Source organism: Scheffersomyces amazonensis, assembly GCF_036850825.1.
Source record: "Scheffersomyces amazonensis strain UFMG-HMD-26.3 chromosome Unknown RJT21scaffold_4, whole genome shotgun sequence".
Classification (NCBI taxonomy): domain Eukaryota; kingdom Fungi; phylum Ascomycota; class Pichiomycetes; order Serinales; family Debaryomycetaceae; genus Scheffersomyces; species Scheffersomyces amazonensis.
Window position 1 is genome coordinate 214,037 of NW_027042744.1, and position 23,505 is coordinate 237,541.

Below are 23,505 nucleotides of genomic sequence, written 5' to 3' on the forward strand. Positions count from 1 at the left end.
TGAATAATTATCTTTGTATTACTGCATATGTACTCCGCATTAAAAATTGCCAAATTGGGCGATCTACGAATAGATGTTATCTACATCCAAAGAAAAGTTTCCAATATATAAATAATTTTCATTAGGATGAGCTACAAAGTTATTACTATATATAAGTATAAGTATAATTTGAGTGGGAGACAATAGAAGGATCTCTAATTCTTGTACTTCGTTGTGAAGTTGAATTATTGTATCATTGTATTACTATAAATTTCATCTAGCCCTGTAAACCCTTTAATAATTAATTCTGGTTCTGTTATTACTTTTTGTAGATAACATTAGTTTCATATTCATTTCTCATATATATACATTCATGTTAATAAATCAATGTACTTATAACTTGGTAGTATTACATGAAGCACAAGAACATCCTGAACCGCATTTGCAAGCTGAACCGCAACAATTTCCAGATTTTGATGATGAAGAAGCAGTTGATACTGTAGAAGTGGTAGTAGTAGATGTTTGTCCGCACATAGCTGTTATATAATTATATGAATGTTTGTATAAATGCTGAATAAGATTAAATAAATAAGAAAGAGATGCTTACAGATTTATATAAAAAGTTCATCTAGCGATTAGAAAAATTTAATGAGTCGACGGATCCAATTACCCGATTAGGAAGAGCCTGGCGGCAATTGTAAAAACCCAATGCGCTTTTCTCCAAGCTTTCAAAATCGGCCCTCCAATAATTGTACAAATCAAATCAGTTCATGATTTGAGACAAAGCAAATTATATCTAATTATGAAGAAGTTCGAATGCATATTTAACGGTTGGAGCTTTCGTCAAAGCCTTTGTTATACTGTAGACTCTAATGCTTTGAGATATACAATACACATTCTATGAGCTAAATCAAAGAATTCTGTACGTAACAGTACTATCACTTACATATTGAACGTCCTGAAGTAGACTCAAATGAATAGATTAAAGCCATCATAATAAGTAATATATCTCGATTAGGTTGAAGTGTAGATGCCTAATAAGTGCTGCAAATTAGATAAAATTTTGTTTACAGAGATTTACTCGGATCGTAAGGATAAGAATAAAATGAATGTTGAGAAACATACTTTTCTTATAAGTCAGTTAATAACACAAATATAAAGTTCTTATATAAGCGGTAAGTTCAGATTCTTCTAATGCTAAATTGTATGAGAGGGATTTTATGTGTACCTCACTCACAGTAGACTTTTTTTCAGTAATTGCTGAAACGATAATATTCTTAATTAGGTAAAACGCTCTGAAAAATTCAGTCTGGACCATTTATCCCGCAGCATAACTACGATTTTTTATTTTTAGTAAGAATTTTTGATTCGATCTAATGAACATAGGGTCCAAGTGAATGTTACAACTTAATTGAACTCAATCCAGTTTGTTTCAACTGAGATAACTAATTTCCAAATGATTAAACGTATTTACGCGTTTCTTAGCTACAAAATTGCTGAGAATCTTCACATTCCATCTCCACATATTTCAATTTTGACATTCTAGAAGTAAGTTTCACATTCTTATGCTAACGGCACTAAGACCAAACCATACTTAGCCTCTTTCTATGCAGTAATCACTGACTAGTACACACTTTTGAATTGTTAACAAAGGGAATTGATTGAAATAAAACACAGCCAACGTGTTTAGGTTAATTTTAAGCCAATCACAGCTTGTATCCCCCTTTACTAAAAATAACCAACTGATACCCTTATGAGCTTTAAAATTATTCAATAGGCTTTCTCTTTTCTTTTTCTTCTTTATGCTCTTTTGTGCTCCAGGCAATGCGATGCCATGTTTACTTTGTAGGGAAAAATAGTTGAGTGCGCTTATTGTGTAGTGTGCACGGTGAGTAAACTTGCGTGAGTGACAGGCCGATCGCTACCATCACTGCCTCAGAGAATGTCTCACAAGCATTCAATTAACTTTTGTTTCAATCTCCTCTATTTCTGATGTAATTGCCTTGTTAAGGAATAGAACTATAAACTCAATTGGTATGTCGTCTCGAAAACAATTGAACACGAACACGAACAAATTTGGACAAAGCTATTTGTTCCTGAATTTCATCTGTGCCTACATCTAGTTTTAGTTTAATTTAATTATTCTTTATTGTCGAACTCAATTCTTTTGTAAAGTGTGGTGTGTATTTGCTCTGCCACCTGTTTACCCTTTTTTACCCTTTTAAGATTCATTTGAATTTATTTTTCTGTTTTGTTACCATCTCTTGATCTTTCCAATTTGGAATAGGCTTTAAAACTGTGAAATACATTGATTTACATTTTCTTATAAAAGGCCATAATCCCCGCTAGTTTTCAAATTTTGGACTATTAATTTTTATTAATTTTTATTACTTTAGTTTTGTTTTCTTGTGTTAACAACTATATATTCTAATAATTAAACTATCTATCAAATATTAAATCATGGCTGATGTTGGTTCTGCTTTAGGTGTGGCTGCTAGTGCTGTTGGTGGTGCTTTGAACACCGCCACCGCTGGTGCTGCTTCTGTATTTGGTGTTGCCACCGCTGGTGCTGACTCTGTTTTAGGTGTTGCAACTTCTGGTGCTGATTCTATCATCCATGCTGGTGCCACTGGTGCTACTTCAGTATTTGGTGATGCTACTTCAGCCGTTGGTGCTGGTGCTTCTGATGCTCACTCTGTTGCCACTGGACTTCTTGACCATTCCAGTGCTGATTCAAGTGTTACCTCTGCTGCATCAAATTTGATTAGTAGTCTTTCTTCTGGTATTGAATCTGCTGCTTCAGCCAATTCTGCTTCTGAATCAGAATCTGGATCAGAATCTGGGTCAGCTCTGACTTCCACTTCTTCAGCAGCAGCTGCTGCTATTAATGCTCCATTGGCAGGTGCCATTGGTGGCTCTTCTTGGAAAGCATCTGTTGGTGTTGCTGCTCTTGTTGGTTTTTCTGTGTTATTAGGTGCTTTATAAGAATTTTAGACGAGTCTAGTTCTTTCTACTTTTATTTATTATTGCTATTATTTTGATATTATCTAGCTAAAGTCTATATATTAGCATCTTATTCCTTTCTATATTTCTTATTATATAAGTATTTATTTAGTTCTTTTAGATATAAAAATTCATGAAAAGTTATTGGTGAAGTAATTTATAGATTTATTGCAGTTCAAAAATTTGCAGCAAATTCCTGCGTATAAAGTTTTACAAATAAATGATAGACATAAAATCATCCCTAAGACAATACTATCGAATCGAAACGAATCACTTAGAAGATTAGTACTATAATAATATAATTGTAAAAACTATGGCTGGTACAGGAGACTTAGTAAATGCTAATGATTTAATGAATAGACCAGCCCGTCTACAAGTTGATCCAGATTCTATTCCAGATGATGATAAGCCTCCTCAAACAGGAACTTCATTTAATATATGGTTTTTAAAATGGTCAGGAGGTGATTCATCAAAACGAAATCATATTCAACTGAAATTTAAAGTTAATATAAAGAAAGATACAGGGTATACTTTGGCAAAAATAGGGAGTCCTATTTGTTTATTCTTTTCTCGTGGTTGTTGTTATCGTGGTAAGAAATGTCCTTATTTTCATCGTATACCGACGGAATTAGATTCTTATATTTCAACTCAAGATTGTTTTGGTAGAGATAAAACGGCAGATTATAGAGAAGATATGGATGGTGTAGGATCATTTAATAAAGTTAATCGAACATTATATGTTGGTGGATTACATATGAAAGATGATATGGAAAATCGAATTACAAAGAATTTCCAACAATTTGGAGATATTGAAAAGATTAGAGTTCTCTATAATAAATCATGTGCATTTATTACCTTCAAATTAGAATCAACTGCACAATTTGTTAAAGAAGCAATGAATAATCAAGCTTTAGATAATGGAAATGAAGTTTTGTATATTAGATGGGCAAATGAAGATCCTAATCCTCATGCTCAAAGAGAAGAAAAAAGGAGACTTGAAGAAATTGCTATTAACACAGTCAAGAATCTCTTACAATCAGTTGAAGAAAACGAAAAAAAGAGAAGAAAAGTTGAAATTGAGGATACGGTTAAAGATTCGTCACATATTGTGGTTGAAGAACCTGATGAACAGGATGTAAATGATGAATTAGAATCAAAACAGAAAGCTATCGAAGCAGCACCTCAAAACAAACTAACTTTCAATGCTTCGACATTGAAAACCTTATCTCAAATAAGAGCTAAACAATTTCAAAGAGAAAAGCTAAATAAGCTTACTACTTTTGTTGGTGGATACACCAGTGATGACAATTAATAATGAAACTTTCTAATAGCATTAATGATTAATTATATTATAAACTCTATTAATAAAAAAAATGTAATTATACATTTCTAATCTCGTAAATTTTGGGTCTGTGTGGCCCTCATCAACCAATCAGGCGACTTCTTTCCACCTTTTGTTAAATACTTTTTCAAGTTTAAGAATATATCTCGATTTGAGTCATCAATAAAACTATATGCAAGCCCTTTCTTTCCAGCTCTACCAGTTCTACCTATTCTATGAATATATTCTTCAAATTTTGTTACCATTTGAAAATTAACTACTAATGAAACATCTGAAACATCAATACCTCTGGCGGCAACATCAGTAGCAATAAGAACTCTCGACTCATGATTCCGGAAATTATTGATCGACCACTCTCTATTTTCTTGATTCTTAGATCCATGTATAACCACTGTATCTTTCCAACCATTTGCAGCAAGCTTTGTAGCTAAAGCATCACAAACTTTTTTGTAATTTGCAAAGATTATAATGGAAGGAATCATTGGTTCAAGTTTCCGTTCGTGACCATTAATGACAGTAAGTAATCTCTTAAATCTTGACTCATCTAATTCTTGAGGGTCTTCAATTACTGAATTCATGTACTCAAATTCTTGATCAATATTGTCTGTTGCTTCACCAACTTGTCCTATCGTTATATATGCTGGTTTATATAGATAATTTTTAGTGATTTTCTCTATAATTGGAGTTATAGTAGCAGTAAACATCAATGTTACTCTCTTATCTATTCCAAAGATTTTAGAATCGATACTTGAGATTAATTGTTCTTGACTGGGAAGATATTTAAAAATACTTGTTAAACTAGCTTCAAATCCCATATCAATCATTCTATCTGCTTCATCCATAATTAAATAATAGCATTTATCAAGTGATATAATATTTTGTTCTAAAGAATCAATTAATCTACCAGGAGTTGCCACAACTATATGAACTCCATTACCAATAGAACTGATTGTTTCTTCATACTTATGTCCACCAATTATAGTTACAACGTTTATGGATAATGGTTTACAAAATTTATCAGCTTCTTTGGAGATTTGTAATGCTAATTCTCTTGTGGGAACTAAAATCAATCCTAGTGGTTTATTAAACTCTTCCTGTTGCTTGTGTTCAAATTCGAAATAATTCCTATCAATATTGAGAATATATGTTAAAAGGGGTACCAAAAAGGCAAGGGTTTTACCTGAACCAGTTTTAGCTATCCCAATAGCATCTTGATTACTTAGAGTTATAGGTATAGAAGCTCGTTGAATTGGTGTAGGTTCGACATAAGATAAATTATTGATAATGTTAACAATCTTAGATGATATTATATTTGTTTCTGTCCAGTCTCTTAATGGTTTGATATCATTCGAAACATTCTTATAAATGATACTGAAATCTTCTTTGAATATTCTCCAATCACGTACTGTCATATCTTCGAGTTTCTTTTCACTCCAATGTTTATCATTAACAATATCATCCTCTACATCTTTCCTTATTCGAGATTCTGTCACTATCATTGGTTTATAGTCATTCGAAGTATCTTCTTCTTCATCCCATTCAAAATTAAATTTCCTTCTCTTCTTCCTTATTGTTTCTTCCTTCTTATTAGTGGCTCTCTCGTCATCTTGCTGATATTGTTGCCTATACTCTTCCTCTTGTTGATGTTTCCGTATCTGTAGCCTTTGCTTTTCAGAAATCTGTTCTCGATTTTTCTTCTCTTCTGCTTCCTGTTTCAACTTCTTCTCAATACTTAACCTCTCTCTTTCGGCTTTAGAAAGAAACTTTACAGGTTTATCTCCAACTCCAGGAACAATCCTGTTACTAATTCCATTTATTCTTCTCCTCACACCCCCTGTTAAATCCACATCTTCTTCTAGAAGCTCTTCCACGGATATCGGTCGCCTACTCATCCCTTAATGGTATTTGTATATCTTAAATTAACTAAGGCATATTCAAGAATTTTTCAAATCTCCATTTTGGTTCGCACGACCCACCCCACAGTTGCAGCAATGGGTGCAAAGTATGTTGATGCAACTTTATAACACTTGAAACACGGACGAAGGGTACCCAATAAGATATGGAATGAAATTAATGTAGTATAGTAATTATATGTATAGTTCACGTGGAATGGTATTGGGATTCAGGCCTAGATTAGTGTATGTATGCCTTTGCAAGTTGCGTAATGCAATGATAGAAGAATAATGTGGTAAGTTCCTGTGGTGTGGTTCAAACCAACCCCTATCACTACCCCTATTAAATCCCTATCACTATCCCTATTCAACCTATTCAAGTACATCGATAAGTCTATAAATAGGTGGTTAGATCTACATTTATCATAATTATGTTCGTTTGTTTTGAAATCATAGTATAATTTCAACTATAATTTCTACTATAATTCACTCATAAATTTTTTATTTAAAATGGCTAAAGATAATAATAACGTTTATACCAACAGAGGTACTCCTTCTGGAGGTCATGTCTCAAGTACCGAAAAGTCCAGTTCAGGTTCTCATCAAGGAGGAAAATCTGGTGTTCACCATGCTTCTGGTGATGGTTCAGGTACGGGTGTTTCTAGCACTAAACATCATAATGAACAAGTTGGTGCCGACGGTAAAACCACCTACGTCGATACTAAAATTGTTACCCATAAAGAGACAAAATGATTACTGAATCGTAAGGCTTATTTTTTATGTTTTTCAATATTTTATTCTTTATTTTAGTTTAGTTTAGTTTATATGATCTCAAGTATACAAACTTTTATTTTATTCAATTCGATGTAGATATATACATATATTCAAAATTATTTTGTTGGATGTTTGATAATAAATAAGTCACATATTAAATAAAAGTGAAGAGAGTATTAAATAACTAAAAATAAAACTATATGAACTTGTTACCGTATAAATTAATTTTCTGTAAGAAACACTGTATATGTTTGAGTATATATATAATTGTTTATCAAAGTTCTATTTTCAATTCCTCCATATTATAATGGCTTTTCGTTATTAGGTCGTAATCATATAATGGGATTTTTATAGTCTATTAAACGGTAATAAATTTAGTATTATAAATTATTAAACAAGTAAGTTTACATCAACACAATAGCAATTTTTGGAAAGGTATTATAAAAAGTAATAAATATTTTATGAAAGTCTATCGAGAGTCACCAAAAGGATCGAATTTTGGATTAATTGATAATGTAGAAGGATTAGTAGAAGTTGAATCATTTCTATTGGAGTTGAAACCGTAAAAGTATCCTTCAAGTTCATTGTTCAAATGCTTAAGTAAATTTGATAAATTTTTCAGGTGGAAATAATTTGGTGATGCTAAATTCTCAAATTCATTTATTGAAAATTTTAAAATTTGATCATTTGTTAATTCATATTCATGAGGAATAACATCTTCATTAGAATCAACAGTAGCTTCTGGCTTATTCTTTTCTTCTTCAGTATTTTCATCTTTCTCTGAATGTTCTTCCTCGTGTTTCTCATCTTCAGATTTATAATTTGTCACATATAATTCAGGTTTATTATATGGTAAAACCGCACATAACCAAATTCTCGTCTTATAAATCTTGAATAATTCTTTAATTAAACCTCTGAAATCAATTCTTTTAAAGTTGGCATAATAATAAAAGATTAATTTTTTAAAATCAGATTGATATTCAACATTAATTAAAGATAAATTTGATTGTAAATTTAATTCTTTAATCTTATTAAAACATGTTATAAATGCCTTCTTTTCTTCTAAAAATTTACCACTAATCTTATGAACTTCCTTTGGAGTTGCAAATCTTAAGACTTGTTTGGTTGGTAAAGTAATGATAAATTCATTATCTTCATTCAGATGAATATTAATAATTTGAGAAGCATTTAATGAAGTTGAATGAGTTCCATTAATTTTTGGATTACTAGTAGCAGCAGTTGTATTGGTATTACTTAAAGCATTATCCAATATAGTCAAACTTTTTAAATGTTCTAATTTCTTAAGGAAATTAAATAAAATGGCAAAATTCAAATTAATTAATGGTTCAACTATCATTACTAAATCTTTTCCACGATCTCCATCAACAATAACTAAATCATTCTTTTGTAAAAAGATATTAGAATTATTTGGATAAGATAATAAATCAAATTTACCATTTTTATTAATAACCAAACATAAAATCTTATGATTAAAAGTTAAATTATTAAGATTCTTTATAAATGTAATCAATTTAACAATTATCGGATTCTGTAATAATTTATTGATTTCAATTATAATTTGATTTGTTAATTCAGGACTTTGAAAGTACTTTATGGTCTTTAAATAAAGACTTTTCAAATCTGGAGAAGCAATGATATATTGATCTTTAAGAATTAAACCATTTTCTAATTTTATGGGTTGACCTGAGGAAGATCCAGAAGAAATGGAACCAGTTCCGAGATTATTGTTGGTGTTTGTGTTAGTGTTAGTGTTTTTAGAAGTAGAATTATTTGAATTAGCTGTTTTCTGAGTCTGTTGTTGTTGGTTTTGTTGGTTTAAGAAGTTAATGTTAGTACCGATTGACAAATGAGGAGGTGCATTATTATAGAAAGAATGTTGTTGCTGCTGTTGTTGTTGTTGTTTTTGCTGTTGCTGCTGCTGCTGTTTTTGTTGTTGTTGTTGCTGCTGCTGTTGTTGCTGTTGTTGCTGCTGTTGTTGTTGTTGCTGTTGTTGTTGCTGTTGTTGCTGTTGCTGCTGCTGCTGCTGTTGCTGTTGTTGCTTCTGTTGAAGAAAAGCTTGTTGCTTCTGCTGTAACGCATTCAAATTATAATTATTGGATTGAAATTCCACCAATTGACTTGGCCTTCTCTGTTGAAATTCATTGAAATTTGCATTCAAATTGAAATTATTTGCAAAGTTATCATTCAATTGATCCAATTGATGATTAAGGTTGATTGCTTGAGGAAGTTGTTGAAGGTGAACTGATTGGGAATGTTGCTGATAAGGTTGGGTTTGAAATGCTGCAGAAGGAGGAAGATTAAATGGAGTTGAATTTATTTTCGAACTATTAAAAAAATGTGAAGAAGGCGATGCTGAAGGTAATTGATTAGGGGACTTAAAGAATTGAGATTGTTGATGTTGCTGTTGTTGTTGTTGTTGTTGCTGAGGTAATGTAGAAGGTAAAGCGAATTGGTTTAATAATGGGAAAGATATTGATTGTTGAGCATTTCTAGTAAAAGTTTCAGCTGCATAGGAAGGTCTTCTAGAACTAATTGTACCTATACCACCTTGTAATTCTGCTGGTAAATTAAAAGAATCTAAGCTTGTAAATAAATCATTTGAATTTGTAACAGGACCAGATGTGGGAGATTTATTTGATAAATTATCGGAAGTTTCACTTAAAGAATCTTTATGATGTTGAATAGGAGATTGAGTATTTGATTCTTCTAAGAATGATAATTTATTAAATAAGATATTATTAAAAGTATTTGTATTTGGTGCATTATGTTGATTTGAAAATTTTGTATCAGTATTAGTATTTGAATTAGTATTGGTATTATCATTATTTATAATATTATGACTATTCTTACCATTATTTGATTCCAGTAAGAAGTCTGGATAGTTAAAACTACTACTCATAATTGAAGTGGGGAAAATGATACGACGCAAAAAAAATCTCGAAGTATAAAGATTTTTTATAAAGATAATATGGTCGTCTAATTAATTGGTAGTAGGAGAAAGATTGAATGAAGATTTGCGGAGGATACACTAATAATGAAGGATGAAATGGTGATACATGGAAATTGAGTGAACTATAGTGAGGTTAAAGCTGTTTTGTGATGGTATGGAGGGAGGGTTTAATATGGAGATTGAATTTGAAACGACTGATAATTAAAGTTCGAATATAAACAGCAATATATAGCAATGATTTTAAATTGTTGTATAGAATTATAATGTCTGATGAAATTGTGTCTATTTATGTAATTGATCTATAGGATTCTATAATGAATATTATATAAAAATTATTTGTGTGGGGTGAATTGAGCTTTTACTTATTCAATTAGACGTGAATGAAAGTCACTGATGATTTAATTTTCTTTATGTAAACTTTTGAATTAATACGATAATCGATTGAGTTATCGGTCTTGTTTTTATATATGATTATATGATCTATATATTTGTAAGCTCTACAAATAAGAACTGATCTATTAAGAACGAGAGCTATTAAAAGAAACAAGTATTCAAACGAAATGTGCAAAAAAAGTTGTGTCTTTTTTTCCCTACGTTTTCGTTATGACTTTTTATTTGGCTGATTTTTTTTTTGGTTTCACTTGAGCTTTTTTACATGACTAACTTTAAAGTTTTGGATTTAGCATCTAGATTGGATTCAGTATATAAATGTTTGTTGTCTCATTATACTTGGTATACATTATTGTGGTCATTGTAGGTAGGTAATAAAGTCAAATTACCGTATTTTAGTGATATATTTATCAATATAATAAGCTACTTTATTCAGCAACTTTATTGATTAGGTTTGCTATATGAAACATGAAGAAGTTATTGATAATTAGGAATTATCTAATTTGTGGTATTTACTTAATTGTCATTAGCCAATAATCAACAACCAACTATCGAACTCAACAAAATAGCATGACTTCTTACTCTACTACTGCCTGGCCCATATTGCGCACTCGGGTAATTTTACTTCTATCTACCGATCTCTTAATTTGATCTGTTCACTTATTATGGTCAGCCGTTTACGTAGAAGGGTGTACTATTACATAGTTTAGTAATTTTGTTATTGCATTATTTGTGGACTCAACTCTTTATCGTCTAAAACAGTCGATGTACTCTTTATGAATCTCAAAGACCGAATGCTCTAGACTGAATATAGCCTTATTAGAGTTAATGTTACTATTATTAAAAATATTAAGCATAATTATTTATTTGTTGATTCTTAACCATATAAAGTAAAATTACTACTAGAAACACTACTTAAGTTTCAAATTCTAACGGTTTCATTTCTAGGCATTAGGATATATACGCGTTAACTAAAGGGGGTTTTACAGTTTTGAATTAAGCCACTTCATTTCCTGTATGCAGACAATTCTGCTCATATTCATGTGTAAAATTATTTTTATTGTTTTGCTGTCGTCTCCTCATTTACAACCAAAGTCAATTTTCTGGGGTAACGAGCCAAGGCGTAAAAAAATATTAAAAACATCCATACCTCTGGCCTATGCTTTTTGGCACCCATCCGATTCCCCGGAATAAATACTCATCTACATGTTAACAATTATAATTATTTGATGCTAATTTGAATATTTCATTTAAAATACAAAATATATATATAATATACACAGATCATACCCAGTATGATCCTTACTCTTCATAGGTCGTTAAATTATCTTAAAAAATAGATGCTTTGTTCAATAGATTAGTACGCTGAACAGACGAAATGTAATTAATGACTTGGCTTTGCATAACCACATGTAGCACGAGGTGGATAGCTGCCAACTATGTCAGTAGCATCAAATGATTGACAAGTACACCAACTTTCCTTTGGAGAGAGATCCATGACTTGTGATACGTGTTTACCACATCCTGTCCAACTCTTGTGTTGACAGATACCGCATATTTCCGTTTTGCACATTTTAATTTGAATTTATTTATGTTATACTATTCTTTGAATGAATAATTATAGTGTAAAAGAAATATATAAAAGCTCTTAAAATAAATGAAGGTATTGGCCCCTTTTATATCTTTCTCGGAAGAGGATTACTCTTTGAACTTCCTTATCTACGAAATTATAATAATAATAGAATATAATAATGTGACTACCAAAAGAACACACAAATTTTGAAGTATGAGTCGGATACTTTTCAGGATGACTACAATGCATGTTTGGAAATTAAAGTCCGGCCGAGTTTTAACAATTTCTATTCCTTCTTTTCCCGTGTATAAACACTATTTCCTTTATTTTTCTTATCAGACCCACGGCCTGACTAATGTGTCAATGGTCTGATTAAATTCAGGGCTGATTTTAGTCGTACAATTTCAGTTTAAACTATAATTAGCAAGTTATTTGAAGCAAAAATATCGTTACTTATCCATTCATTTGAAAAATAGAAATATTTTATAATTCAATATACATTTATCTCTCAACAATCATTGGACGCATGGTGGGGTTGAGAGGGTGAATGAGTTTATATGGAAGTTACAATTGCTCCTATTTCATTACTATTGAGCAGTTAAGAAATTTCCTATAGGTCGCGAGACTTCTGTTTAAGTTTGATGATCAGCTAAAAAAAATTATGCTGTCTCCCTTAACCCGAAATCTCTGCGAATACTTTAAAGGAATAGTTGTTCCGGTTTTTTACATGCTTTTTGTTTTGCCTTTTAGTTGTACCACCTTTATGGCACTCCAAGTGAATCTAAAGTAACGCTACTAATTTATCGTACCGAAACTTGTCGGTAATATACCTCCTATGAATACACTGACGATCGAGGGTTTTCTTTCTTTGAGGTAATTATTTTTCAAGTTGCCAACAGGACATTTGATTTAATGTGGGGCATGTAAGGAATCATGCCCGATGTGGTATAATTGATGGGGGTAGCCGTACTCCGGTTTGTTACTTGCCTTACTTCATTCGGTCCGAAGTTGAACCCCATTTTTATAAAGACCCTTACTGTAAATAATCATTCATTTGTTCATTAAATTTGTACTTTGTTGTTCATTGACGGCAATCCTTTTCTGTAAAATTGTCTCCCGGACTCTCATAAGTATGTTTTATTGTGCAAATTAGCAAATTATACAATACTAAGAAATTCAATCTCTCACTACTGTGTTACTATTTAATTATACTCTTTCCGGTATTTAGAGATAGCTTTTACTTAATAATGTCTAAATAAAATCAAGCGTTTTTCTAAGAAAATTTAAAAATTTTGCAGTTATTCTGCTAAAAAACTATATTAAAGAATTGCTACGAAAAGCTACGAATTTACCCACAAAACATTTGTTAACCACTTAAATTGATATTGTGCATTGTCAGTGGTCGTTAGAGTTTGTAGTTACATACTGTTTGTCGCTTCAGGTTTAAGAGAATCATTCAAGAAGAGTATTTGTCTATCTATGAGTACGTTGCGCTGTACTGTCTTACAACACTATGCTTTACTCCGCTGAATGAGTCAGTGGAACTTGAATCAAGTCACTTAAGTTAACTTGTGAAATCTATGCTTTCAGATTACTCAATAATCAACCAAAGAAAGAATTTCTGTTAACCTTAACTAAATTTGTGGATAAAACTTGGGTATATTAACGACTTCTATACTTTTGCGGTTATGCTTCTGAAATATTAAGCATATTTTATCAGGAGGAGTGAATTATGCATACGTGTAAGCAATCAAACTTCTAAAGACTTTATTGTCTATTAATTTCTTGGTTTTGGTTACACAGTGAACCACGTTCAAAAATTTTAAGTTACTTCTCTTTAATTATGCTCTTGCTGAAATCCAAGCAATATCAGATATTCCTTAAACGTTCTTCGATTTCTTATTTTCTAGATAAACTATAATACTTCAGTCTACTTCTTGATTCAAAAGTAAAGAACCATGATAAATTATATAAAAAGATATATTTCGGACTATATTACAATATCATTCCTAAATTAAGAGAAGCTAGAAAGACAGGGTTTAGTGTTAACAAATGAAAAAATGATTGATTATTAATCAGTACTTAATTCTTCATATAGGGATTCATTAAATGTTACCACCAGTTTGTTCACGATGAGCTTCAATAGTATCACCATCTTCTAATTCTAATTGATCAGGAGTATTATCAGGGTAAATTCTAGTACCATCTATCAAGAATCTTAAACTGTCTAAACTCTTACCTTGTCTCTTACAAAATGCTTCCATCAATCTTTTCATTGGGGTGGATCTTTTAATCTTAAAGAAGATTTCAGCACTACCATCACTAACCTTCAAGTTGATATGAGTGTTATCAGGCTTTTCCTCTTTTGGAGCGTCAGTATTGTTAGCTGGAGGAGCTTGTTCAGTATCGGACATCTTGTTATTATTGGGATTATTTATAAATTAATGGATTAAACTTCTGAATCTATATATATATGCAAGACAGAGTCGTATTTAGTGAAAGACGCGTATGAGATATGAACGTTACAAATCAATTATTTTTGAAGCACACTACTTTATAAGAATGTGCAACGAACTTCTGTGTCTGATTGGTATATAAAACGGTGTTAAACCTGATAAGTAAAGAATACAAAACTATTAAACTAGTGTGTCACAACATTCGTTCGTTTTGCACGGACGGCAACAGACTTTTTTCCCCTAGTGATTATCTCATTAGTGAAAATTTGGAGGAGTTTGGTACATTATACACGACCTACCTATTTCATTTCATACAATATAATTACAAGCTATAATTAATCAATACAAGTTAATAAATTAATAATAATATGAATCTAATATATTAGAAGAATTTAAATATATAAAAAGAGATATGGTACAACTTTTAAGCTAACATTTAGCATTAAAACAAATAATAATACATGCAAATAAAATAACATAACTTACAATGGGGAGTAAAACTGCTATAAATGTAAAGTATAAGAAATGAAATGAAATTCATCCACTAGCTTGGAAAACAACAGCTTCAATGACATCACCATCTTCCATTTTCAATTTCTCTGGTGTATCTTTACTCGTTACTCTGTGACCATCTATCATAAATCTTAAACTTTCAACACTTTGTCCCAACCTTCGACTAAAAGATTCTAATACTCTTTTCAATGTAGATTTTCTTTTAATCTTAAAGTAGACCTCTGTAGTTTGATGTACTACTTTCAAGTTGATAATAGGATTTGCACTTGATGACATGACTGCTTTATAGTTGTAGTATATGAAATAATTTAGACGCTGATGGGGATTTAATAATAATGTTTCAGCCTTTTCTTCAAATACTTTCAATAAGATAGTTATATAACTAAGAGCAAGTCTAACACAAGAAGTCTATAGTAATGATTCAATTTGAATAGTCTTCTTACAGCCAAACGTCTTAGACTTCTGTGTTTACTTTAGCGCGGTAGAGACACGACTCTTTTTTAAAATAATTACTAGTATTGATGTTTAGAACCCAATTTTCTTTTCAAGTTAGTCAGGGTTCGTGGTTCAATTTATATATAAAAGCTATAAAGGGTATATGAATTCGTTAGCAATCAGTTAGAATAATTTGTCCATTTATACTGTTATTTGGTTAATATTTCCTATTCAGGCGAAAATGATTAGGCAGTACACGACAATCTGAAACGTTTCAAAGATTTTGCAGTCGTTTCAAAAATGTCTCCAGATATCTGACTCTCTTCATAATTCAAGTCATGGTTCTATACGTGAGATGTATTTAAATACACTTGATTTAATGTAAATATTTAGTATACCAAAATGTAGTTAAAAGCTTCAAAAGCCCATCAAGAAACAATGCTCAGCAGAGAATATCTCTCATTTTGGGAGTCAATATCTCAGGTCTATTTCAATCATTATACGTTGGTCCTAGTAATTCTAATAATTAAAATATACATATTTAAAACTTCCATTATTTCAAGCCTACAAGATATTCAACATGAATTGAATTGTTCAGAAATTAACACTCTGATGCTTAAATCTCTTATAGTAGATAGCATAAATCTGATTCAATTATCGAATTTAAAGCTATTTCAAATGATGATCTTAGTAGTTCAAAATTTAATCTGGTTTCTAATTGAACTATTTTTAGGTACTTATACTTGCTTGTTACAAGCTTTCATTATAGGAACGGCAGATTTTGCTATTGATACTAGTGAAGCTATTATCGTGGGAGTGAACTCAACCATAGTGGGATTGGCAAATGATATAGAAGATGGCTTGAATGGATTAAGTACTATAATTAACGGTCTAATTAGTGCTGCATCAAGTATTGCTAATTTCTTCAAAGGTGGTACTAGTAATAACAATGGTGAGCAGTATCAAAACTCAATAAATTTATCAATTGCAGGCTTAAGAAATATTTCAATTCCAGGTTCAGTTTTAACAGAAATGAACAATTTCAAAACTACCCAACTACCTAACTTTACTAATCTAGAAACTGATACCAAGAAATTGATATCCGAACCTTTAACAAGTTTAGCTAATCTTTTTAATACATCCAATAGTAATCTCATTAATGTTAATTCAAGTAATTTCCCTCAATTTCCAACTCAAATCTGCAATAATGTATCAGCTGCTTATATTAAAGATTTAACTTTCCTTTCAGAAAAGGTGGAATTAACAGCTAGATGGATTTTTGTACTCCTTAGTGTTTGTTGTGTTGTTTCAATATTACCCTTGATGTTGAAACATTATCGTCACTACTACATACATAATCCGAACCTTTTTGAATCCTTAAATGGTTGTGTAAGTGGAAACTATAGAGATGATATTATAATGACCAACAATGTTCTAAATAGGTATAATAATTTCTTCTTGAATTACTTGGGTTATCCAATATTTAAAATCAAGAGTCATAAGATAAAATGGTTAATAAGCTATTTGAGTACTAAATATTGTATGATTATTTTTGGTTTAGGATGTTTGGGATTATTATCAGTATTATTGCAATTCATAATTATCAAAGTATTAACAAATCATATTTCATCATCGAATACTTTCAAGGAAGTTCTAACACAAACAAATTCTACTACAAACTCATTAGAAGTTACTAATTTTATTAATCAAATAAATACATTTATTCAAGATGAAGAAGATCAGATCAACCAACAATTGTTTGGGCAAATATTAAATACCACTTCATCTATAAATTCCACGATTTCTACATTTATTAGTGGATTAAACAACACTATAGTAGATGTATTCAGTGCTGTTCCAGTAATAGAAAGTACTATATCAACAGTTGTTTATTGTACTTTGGTTAGAAAATTGGTTAGAATTGAACAGGGATTAACATGGATGAATAATAATCTAAGGATAAATATTCCATCAATCGGTTCTAATTTACAGCAAGATTTAGTTTCTCAATTGAGCAATAATAGTCCCTTATCACAAGATCTAAATACCTTGATAAACAGGATATTAAATGTCTATAAGAAATCAATAAAGTTAGAGTTCTTCATAAGTATTATATTCCTTAGTACCTTTGTACTTCAAATTTTGATAGGTCTATGCATTTTAAGTATACAAACTTGGCTAAATAAGTATAATAGATCCCAAGACGACTACAACAACAAACAAGGCACTGATCCACCACATTATGATCTAACTCATATTAGTTCTCCCAAGCCTTTATCCTTAGCTCAAAAACATGAATATGGATACCCTTTTACTAATCCATACGAAGACAAAGTCAATGATAAATTGACCGCCTCTAGCAGATACCCATCTAGTCTTGAATCTATATGACAAAATACATAAATTAAATTTCTTATTTCACGTAATAAACTTTATTTAATTAACTAATATACAAATGATTCGAATTATTAATATAAGTTTTTAAGCTATTTACTTTTTAGAAGCTGGCTTTTTCCAATAGTATTGCTTATGAGTTCTTCTACAAGATCTTAAACCTTGATGACCCTTAAGATTAGCTACTAACTTGGTTCTATCCAAATCATCATCATTTTCTGGCATATAATAATATTCTTCTTCTAATGGTTTTCCAGCAGCATCTTTACCTTGTCTATAGATTACTCCAATACATTTCACATTATGTAATACAACTCTAAGTTGATTTAATTCCAATCGTGATGTAACTACACTTATGGTTCTTAAAAATGATACTGGAGTTGAAGATAATCTTGAAAAGGCTAAGTGATTAATTAATATATTATTAATTTCATCAACATTTTCAATACTTGCTATCCATTCTTGATTAATTTCAACTTTCTGTAATGGTTCAGAAGTAAGATCATTCTTCTTTTTCTTCTTTTGCTTTGGTGGCTCTTCAGATTGCGACCTTTTGAATTTTGGTGTAGCAGGATTGCTGAAAGTATTAGATTTATCATTCAATGGAGTTGATTGCCTCTTAATAGAAGCCTCTGGTGTTGGAACACGAGTTGGTTCATATTCTTCTTCTTTTTGAACATCTTCGAAAATCTTGAATTTTGTTATGGGCTTTGGGTTTGGTTGCAAAAGAATTGGTGGTTTACTTGGAGTTGGTTCAATTTCTTGTTCTTGTTCGTGTTCGTGTTCTTGTTCTTGTTCTTGTTCTTGTTCTTGTAAATCTACTTCAGCTTGAGCAATTTGTTTCTGACTATCTTCAAGTTCAGTTTGATTTCTAATTTCACTTGATGTTTTACTTGGAGTTTTTGGTTGAGGAGGTGATTTGATAGTTGATTTAATTGGAGTTATTAATGTGGGCATTTCATCTTCAGTTAAATCTTCTTCAACATCTTCCGGATTAATTAATAACACCAGATTAGATATTTCTAATAAAATATTTGTTAATCTTGGAATAGTAATAGTTTCATTTCTTCTAATATAAAATTGAGTAGAATTTTGATCTAATTTTATAGATTTAGATTTAACTAACTTCAAATCATTAAGACTTAAAGGTTTACCAGATTTATTTTCCATGACTAAATAATTATCAACAGAATTAGTTGCATAAACAAAACAAGGTTTTGGAATGTTTATAGTAACACCATTTTGTCCTAAACAATTTAATACAATTTGTTGAGAATTATATGTCAAGGAAAGGTGACATCTTGAGATGAAAGAATTTTTAGCATTGATAGCAAAATCACAGGATTTTGAAGATCTACCTATAGTAATATGACTCTTTGAAGCAAGTAATGGAATTCTTGAAACTTTTGCATCAGGATTTAAAATATTGAAATCCTTATTGATTCTGACTTTATGTTGTGTGTCTAAATCGAAAGTAACCTTTTTAGGTGGTTGAGGTTCAGGAGTTTGAGTTTCAATATCATTTCTGGAAATTATATTATTGGAAGGAGCCGGAGATGAAGATCTAAATAAAGCAGAAGAAGGATTTGGAGTTGGATATTCTGTTGTTGAAGTTCTTCCTCTTTCTAAGTGTTTGTCTGAGATGTCATCATATGATTGTTTTGGTTTAAAAGTGAATGGGTCTTCATCAACTGCATAATCTTCATTGCTAATCAATGGAGATGATGGAGGGAATTGACCATTAGTACTAGCAGACATAGTCAATGATTGATGATTTTTGAACAATTTATTACTATGATTGATAAGTGATTGGATCTAATAAAAAAATTACAACTACAGTACTGTTTTTTTAAACTTTTATTTATTACTACTATATGATATTAGGGAATGTTGTCACGAAGTCTTAGTAGTACACGTTAAGTTAATGGGATTATTTTGCAACATTGCGTGTCGCATAAACAATAACACTATCACAAAAGGTTTCGTGTTTGGTCAGGTGACTATGCGCACGCACGCACACATTACTTTTACTTTTATGTTTTTTCTTTTATTCTAGGGTTGAAGACCTAGAAACGAGGATATTACACGTGACACGAATTTTCTCAAATAATGGATTGTCGATCACCTGCATACACACCATCAAATTTGTACTACTAAGTTTATCACAAAAATGCACTAAGTACTTAATAAGGTCATTGCTTAACTATGGGGCACCCAATTTATAGTGCGACATCCAAACCTCAACAGAATCCCAATGCCAATTTGTGAGTGAAAATTTTAACATATAGAAGAAAAAACTAGTTAATAAAAATTTTGATTATATCTCTTTTCACTATATCACATTAAATAACTAAGTCAACATGGGTAGTACGTAGAGATCAAATGATGTTGATATGGTCTTAAGCATGGCTTGGATCATGTCGAGCATTTCTATGAGAGCATTGGGGAGTTTAATGGAAGAAGAGTTTAGAGTTCAGAGTTGTGGATTAGTATCACTAGACAATGAGTGGAGTTACGAAGTATACTGAAAGAATATCAATAGGTCAGTTTATGAATTCATTCATTCATTAGTCATTCATTCATCATTCAACTATTTAACCATAGTATTGTTTTTCATACATTGTTGATACACATTCAACCACCAAATCGGAAGTAAGTTCACACTCATCTTAATACTCACATATATTCATAGTCATAGTCATAGTCAAGTCATCGAAATTATTATGCAAATATATCCTATAACAACTGTCATCCAACTGTAAACAAACTCATCTCAACTCAACTCAACTCAACTTCTCGGATAATTCTTTCCTAGTTCTCAAATATTTTATGTAAAATAACTTTACTAACACCTTTTACAGAAGGTACTCCATCTTTAGGTAAACGTCACAACAAGTCCCACACTTTATGTAACAGATGTGGTCGTCGTTCATTCCACGTCCAAAAGAAGACCTGTTCTTCTTGTGGTTACCCAGCTGCTAAATTAAGATCTCACAACTGGGCTTTAAAAGCTAAGAGAAGAAGAACTACCGGTACCGGTAGAATGGCTTACTTGAAACATGTTTCCAGAAGATTCAAGAATGGTTTCCAAACTGGTGTTGCCAAGGCTCAATCTGCTTAAATTTGATTCATCAAATCATTATAGAATTAATAAGTTAAAATTAACATTAACATTTTCATATCATTGAATATAAATTATCATTTCATGTTGGAATAGTATTGGAATTTAATTAAGAGTTAATTTTCTTTTCATATACATAATTTAGAGATTTATTTCATTTTTTTATGAAATTTCTCCGTTTTATTCTAAACCTTTTCCATATTATTTATATTTATGATTTTCTATTTAAGTATATTATGTCTTTCATTCCCCAAACAATATAAAAATAATTCATTTGTAACATAAAAGTACTAAATAATTTTTATAATGTAATAGTTCTTTTTTTCACTCTATTCTACTAATTCCATCTCATCGAATTCTTCATTCTTTGCCTCATGTACTTCATAATTCATATTAAAATATAAATTATCTGCTTCTCCATGAGTTGCAAATATAGTAAGTAATTCTCTAGCTAATTCTACTGTTTCTGATTCATAAGGTATTTCAAGTCCATTAGGGTAATCACTTTCAATATCTGCTAATAATTTTCGAGTATGAAGATCATTAGTATTAGTTGAAAAATCTAAATGATTTATTTCTCGAGCTTTTAATTCACTCCAACCATTAAATATAGTTTGATGTAAATAACCTCGAGTTCTTATTTTAGTTAATAAATTATGAGCATCTATAGATAATGAATCCGATCCAAAGGCAATTCTCAGTAATACTACAAATAATTCATACATAGTTTCTGGATAAACTAATTCACTTAAATCTTGAACATCTTGACTTATATAATTTAAAATCTTTAAAATCTTTGATATTATATCAATTCTTAAACTTACATGTTTAACTCGAGGAGATTTCATAATATTAACTTGTTCAAATCCAATAATTCTTATAAGTGATTTAACATATTCTTTAGTTTGAAGAAATTCTACAACTTGTTTAGTAATTATTAATGATTGTAATAAATCGGCTACTTTAATTCTTAAATTTAATGAATGAAATTCATGTTTAACATATAATTCATTTTGAATAATTTGATTATCTTTATTTTCATTTAATAATTCAAATGGTATAGGTTGAGGTATAAGAATAATAAAATTATTAACAATATCTTTTGCTTCTGGTACAGTTGCATTTATCTTAAGAAAATCTATATTATTACCAATAATTCGATTTAATCCATAAAACATAAAATCATCTTTAATTGGAATATCTATGAGAAAGATTTTTAATAATGATTCTATAATAATATTATCAGTACATAAAGATTTATGATTATTAAATGCAAATGTATCTTCAGTTATTGAAGAGGTTAACATTTCAACAAAATTATAAAGAACATTAATTTGACTTGAAGTTTTAAATCGTTCACTATTTTCCGATAAACATTTAGAAAATAATTCTAATGAAATATACTTATTCTGCCAAATCTTTTCAATATATCTTGAATCATATAATGAAGTATAAGTTACTAATTTTTCCATAATATCTAAACAACTTATAAATATAAATTTTTCAAGTAACATAATTTGATGAGGTACATCATGATAATTTATATAATCTTCTTCATTTAAATTAGAATTTAATAAAAATGAAAATTTAACAGTTATCCCATTTAATTTAATAAGTAATTCTTCAATTAATGATTTTGTAATGGCTGCTGGTCGGAAACTTATTGAACAATGAATTAATGAAAGTAGAAAGGGAATTGATACAATGGCTTTGCGTTCAAGTAAGATTTCTACTAAACAAATTAATGAAATACAAAATTCATTAATTAATTGATCAAGTCGTAGAGTCTTCTTCAACATTATATATTCTGATATGGATGATGAAATGGGGATACGTCTTTTAATCTTTAAATCTTTAATATCTTCATAGAAATCTACACTAATTTTACTAAGATAACTTAGTGTGGTTCTTTTGCTTCCTATAATACAATGATTCCAAATCTGATCAGCAAATAGTGACGAATCATTTTGAACTTTTATGATCCGTTGGATGGATTGTTGTTGGCGAACTCTGGTTTGCCACTTCACATCCTTTTCTCTTTCTCGTTCTCGTTCTCTTTCCCTTTCTCTTTCTCGCTCCCGTTCTCGTTCACTTGCACGTACTTGAGTGGTGGTGGGAGTCTTATAATCAGTAAGTGATATGTGACTAGTTTGAGGAGTCACCGTTTCATCATCTGTAGTTATATTTGAATTAGATACGTCTATAGTCGAAGTGATTTTCCTTTTCTTAGTATAGGTGTGTGACTTTAATTCATTGTTTAAGAACTTCTTCTCATCCTCTAACTTCTGCACCGCATGCTTTAATGTGATCACTTGATCATCAGCATTCTTCTTAAATTGATTATAAGTGTCTCGGACTTTACTGACTTCTTCGAATCTTTCCCGTTGAACCTGTTCTAGTTGAGCTCGTAGTATCGCCACCTCTCCTTCCGCAGCGTATAATTTACCTTTCATATCGTTTTCATTATGTGGTTCTGGTTGTGGTTGTGGTTGTGGTTGTGGTTGTGGTGGTGGTGGTGCTTCTCGTGATTGCCCATGTATGACTGGTTGTGTTAGTATAACTTTATTATTAGACACATTGGCTCTACCCGCTAGAATGGCTTGAAGAATTTCATCATCGTCATCATCACTGAAGTCTGACATTCTTCAATTTCCATTACTTA

At 30.6% G+C, this 23,505-nt stretch overlaps 10 protein-coding genes across 10 annotated transcripts; 4 read left to right on the forward strand and 6 right to left on the reverse strand. All coding sequences in view use genetic code 12, as the record gives it.

Moving 5' to 3' along the window:
- Positions 1-2,439: 2,439 nt before the first annotated feature.
- RJT21DRAFT_114443 (uncharacterized protein) lies at positions 2,440-2,964 on the forward strand (the record flags this gene model as incomplete). The annotated part of the gene is made up of 1 exon (XM_064880247.1): positions 2,440-2,964. The coding sequence occupies one exon, from the start codon at positions 2,440-2,442 to the stop codon at positions 2,962-2,964; it is 525 nt and encodes a 174-aa protein (XP_064737599.1).
- A 370-nt stretch (positions 2,965-3,334) lies between these two features.
- RJT21DRAFT_86699 (uncharacterized protein) lies at positions 3,335-4,294 on the forward strand (the record flags this gene model as incomplete). Its single annotated transcript, XM_064885486.1, has 1 exon — positions 3,335-4,294. The coding sequence occupies one exon, from the start codon at positions 3,335-3,337 to the stop codon at positions 4,292-4,294; it is 960 nt and encodes a 319-aa protein (XP_064737600.1).
- A 24-nt stretch (positions 4,295-4,318) lies between these two features.
- Positions 4,319-6,446, reverse strand: RJT21DRAFT_120894 (mRNA splicing protein). Its single transcript, XM_064881889.1, has one exon. The coding sequence runs from the start codon at positions 6,214-6,216 to the stop codon at positions 4,372-4,374; it is 1,845 nt and encodes a 614-aa protein (XP_064737601.1). The 5' UTR covers positions 6,217-6,446; the 3' UTR covers positions 4,319-4,371.
- A 1,013-nt stretch (positions 6,447-7,459) lies between these two features.
- PSP1 (Psp1p) lies at positions 7,460-9,910 on the reverse strand (the record flags this gene model as incomplete). The annotated part of the gene is made up of 1 exon (XM_064880248.1): positions 7,460-9,910. The coding sequence occupies one exon, from the start codon at positions 9,908-9,910 to the stop codon at positions 7,460-7,462; it is 2,451 nt and encodes an 816-aa protein (XP_064737602.1).
- Positions 9,911-14,029: 4,119 nt separating this feature from the next.
- Positions 14,030-14,338, reverse strand: SMT3 (SUMO family protein; the record flags this gene model as incomplete). The annotated part of the gene is made up of 1 exon (XM_064885489.1): positions 14,030-14,338. The coding sequence occupies one exon, from the start codon at positions 14,336-14,338 to the stop codon at positions 14,030-14,032; it is 309 nt and encodes a 102-aa protein (XP_064737603.1).
- A 392-nt stretch (positions 14,339-14,730) lies between these two features.
- Positions 14,731-15,303, reverse strand: RJT21DRAFT_120900 (ubiquitin-related domain-containing protein). Its single transcript, XM_064881890.1, has one exon. It carries the CDS (start codon positions 15,167-15,169, stop codon positions 14,918-14,920), a length of 252 nt encoding a protein of 83 aa, XP_064737604.1. The 5' UTR covers positions 15,170-15,303; the 3' UTR covers positions 14,731-14,917.
- Positions 15,304-15,688: 385 nt separating this feature from the next.
- On the forward strand, positions 15,689-17,768 carry PRM1 (pheromone-regulated protein). Its single transcript, XM_064883167.1, has one exon. It carries the CDS (start codon positions 15,767-15,769, stop codon positions 17,717-17,719), a length of 1,953 nt encoding a protein of 650 aa, XP_064737605.1. The 5' UTR covers positions 15,689-15,766; the 3' UTR covers positions 17,720-17,768.
- On the reverse strand, positions 17,769-19,605 carry TOS4 (Tos4p). Its single transcript, XM_064884405.1, has one exon. The coding sequence runs from the start codon at positions 19,478-19,480 to the stop codon at positions 17,819-17,821; it is 1,662 nt and encodes a 553-aa protein (XP_064737606.1). The 5' UTR covers positions 19,481-19,605; the 3' UTR covers positions 17,769-17,818.
- A 1-nt stretch (position 19,606) lies between these two features.
- On the forward strand, positions 19,607-21,131 carry RPL37B (60S ribosomal protein eL37). The gene is made up of 2 exons (XM_064881891.1): positions 19,607-20,089; positions 20,584-21,131. Exons 1-2 carry the CDS (start codon positions 20,083-20,085, stop codon positions 20,841-20,843), a joined length of 267 nt encoding a protein of 88 aa, XP_064737607.1. The 5' UTR covers positions 19,607-20,082; the 3' UTR covers positions 20,844-21,131.
- On the reverse strand, positions 21,132-23,485 carry RJT21DRAFT_106785 (uncharacterized protein; the record flags this gene model as incomplete). The annotated part of the gene is made up of 3 exons (XM_064879836.1): positions 21,132-22,864; positions 23,006-23,316; positions 23,431-23,485. The coding sequence occupies 3 exons, from the start codon at positions 23,483-23,485 to the stop codon at positions 21,173-21,175; spliced, it is 2,058 nt and encodes a 685-aa protein (XP_064737608.1). The 3' UTR covers positions 21,132-21,172.
- Between the last annotated feature and the right edge of the window lie 20 nt (positions 23,486-23,505).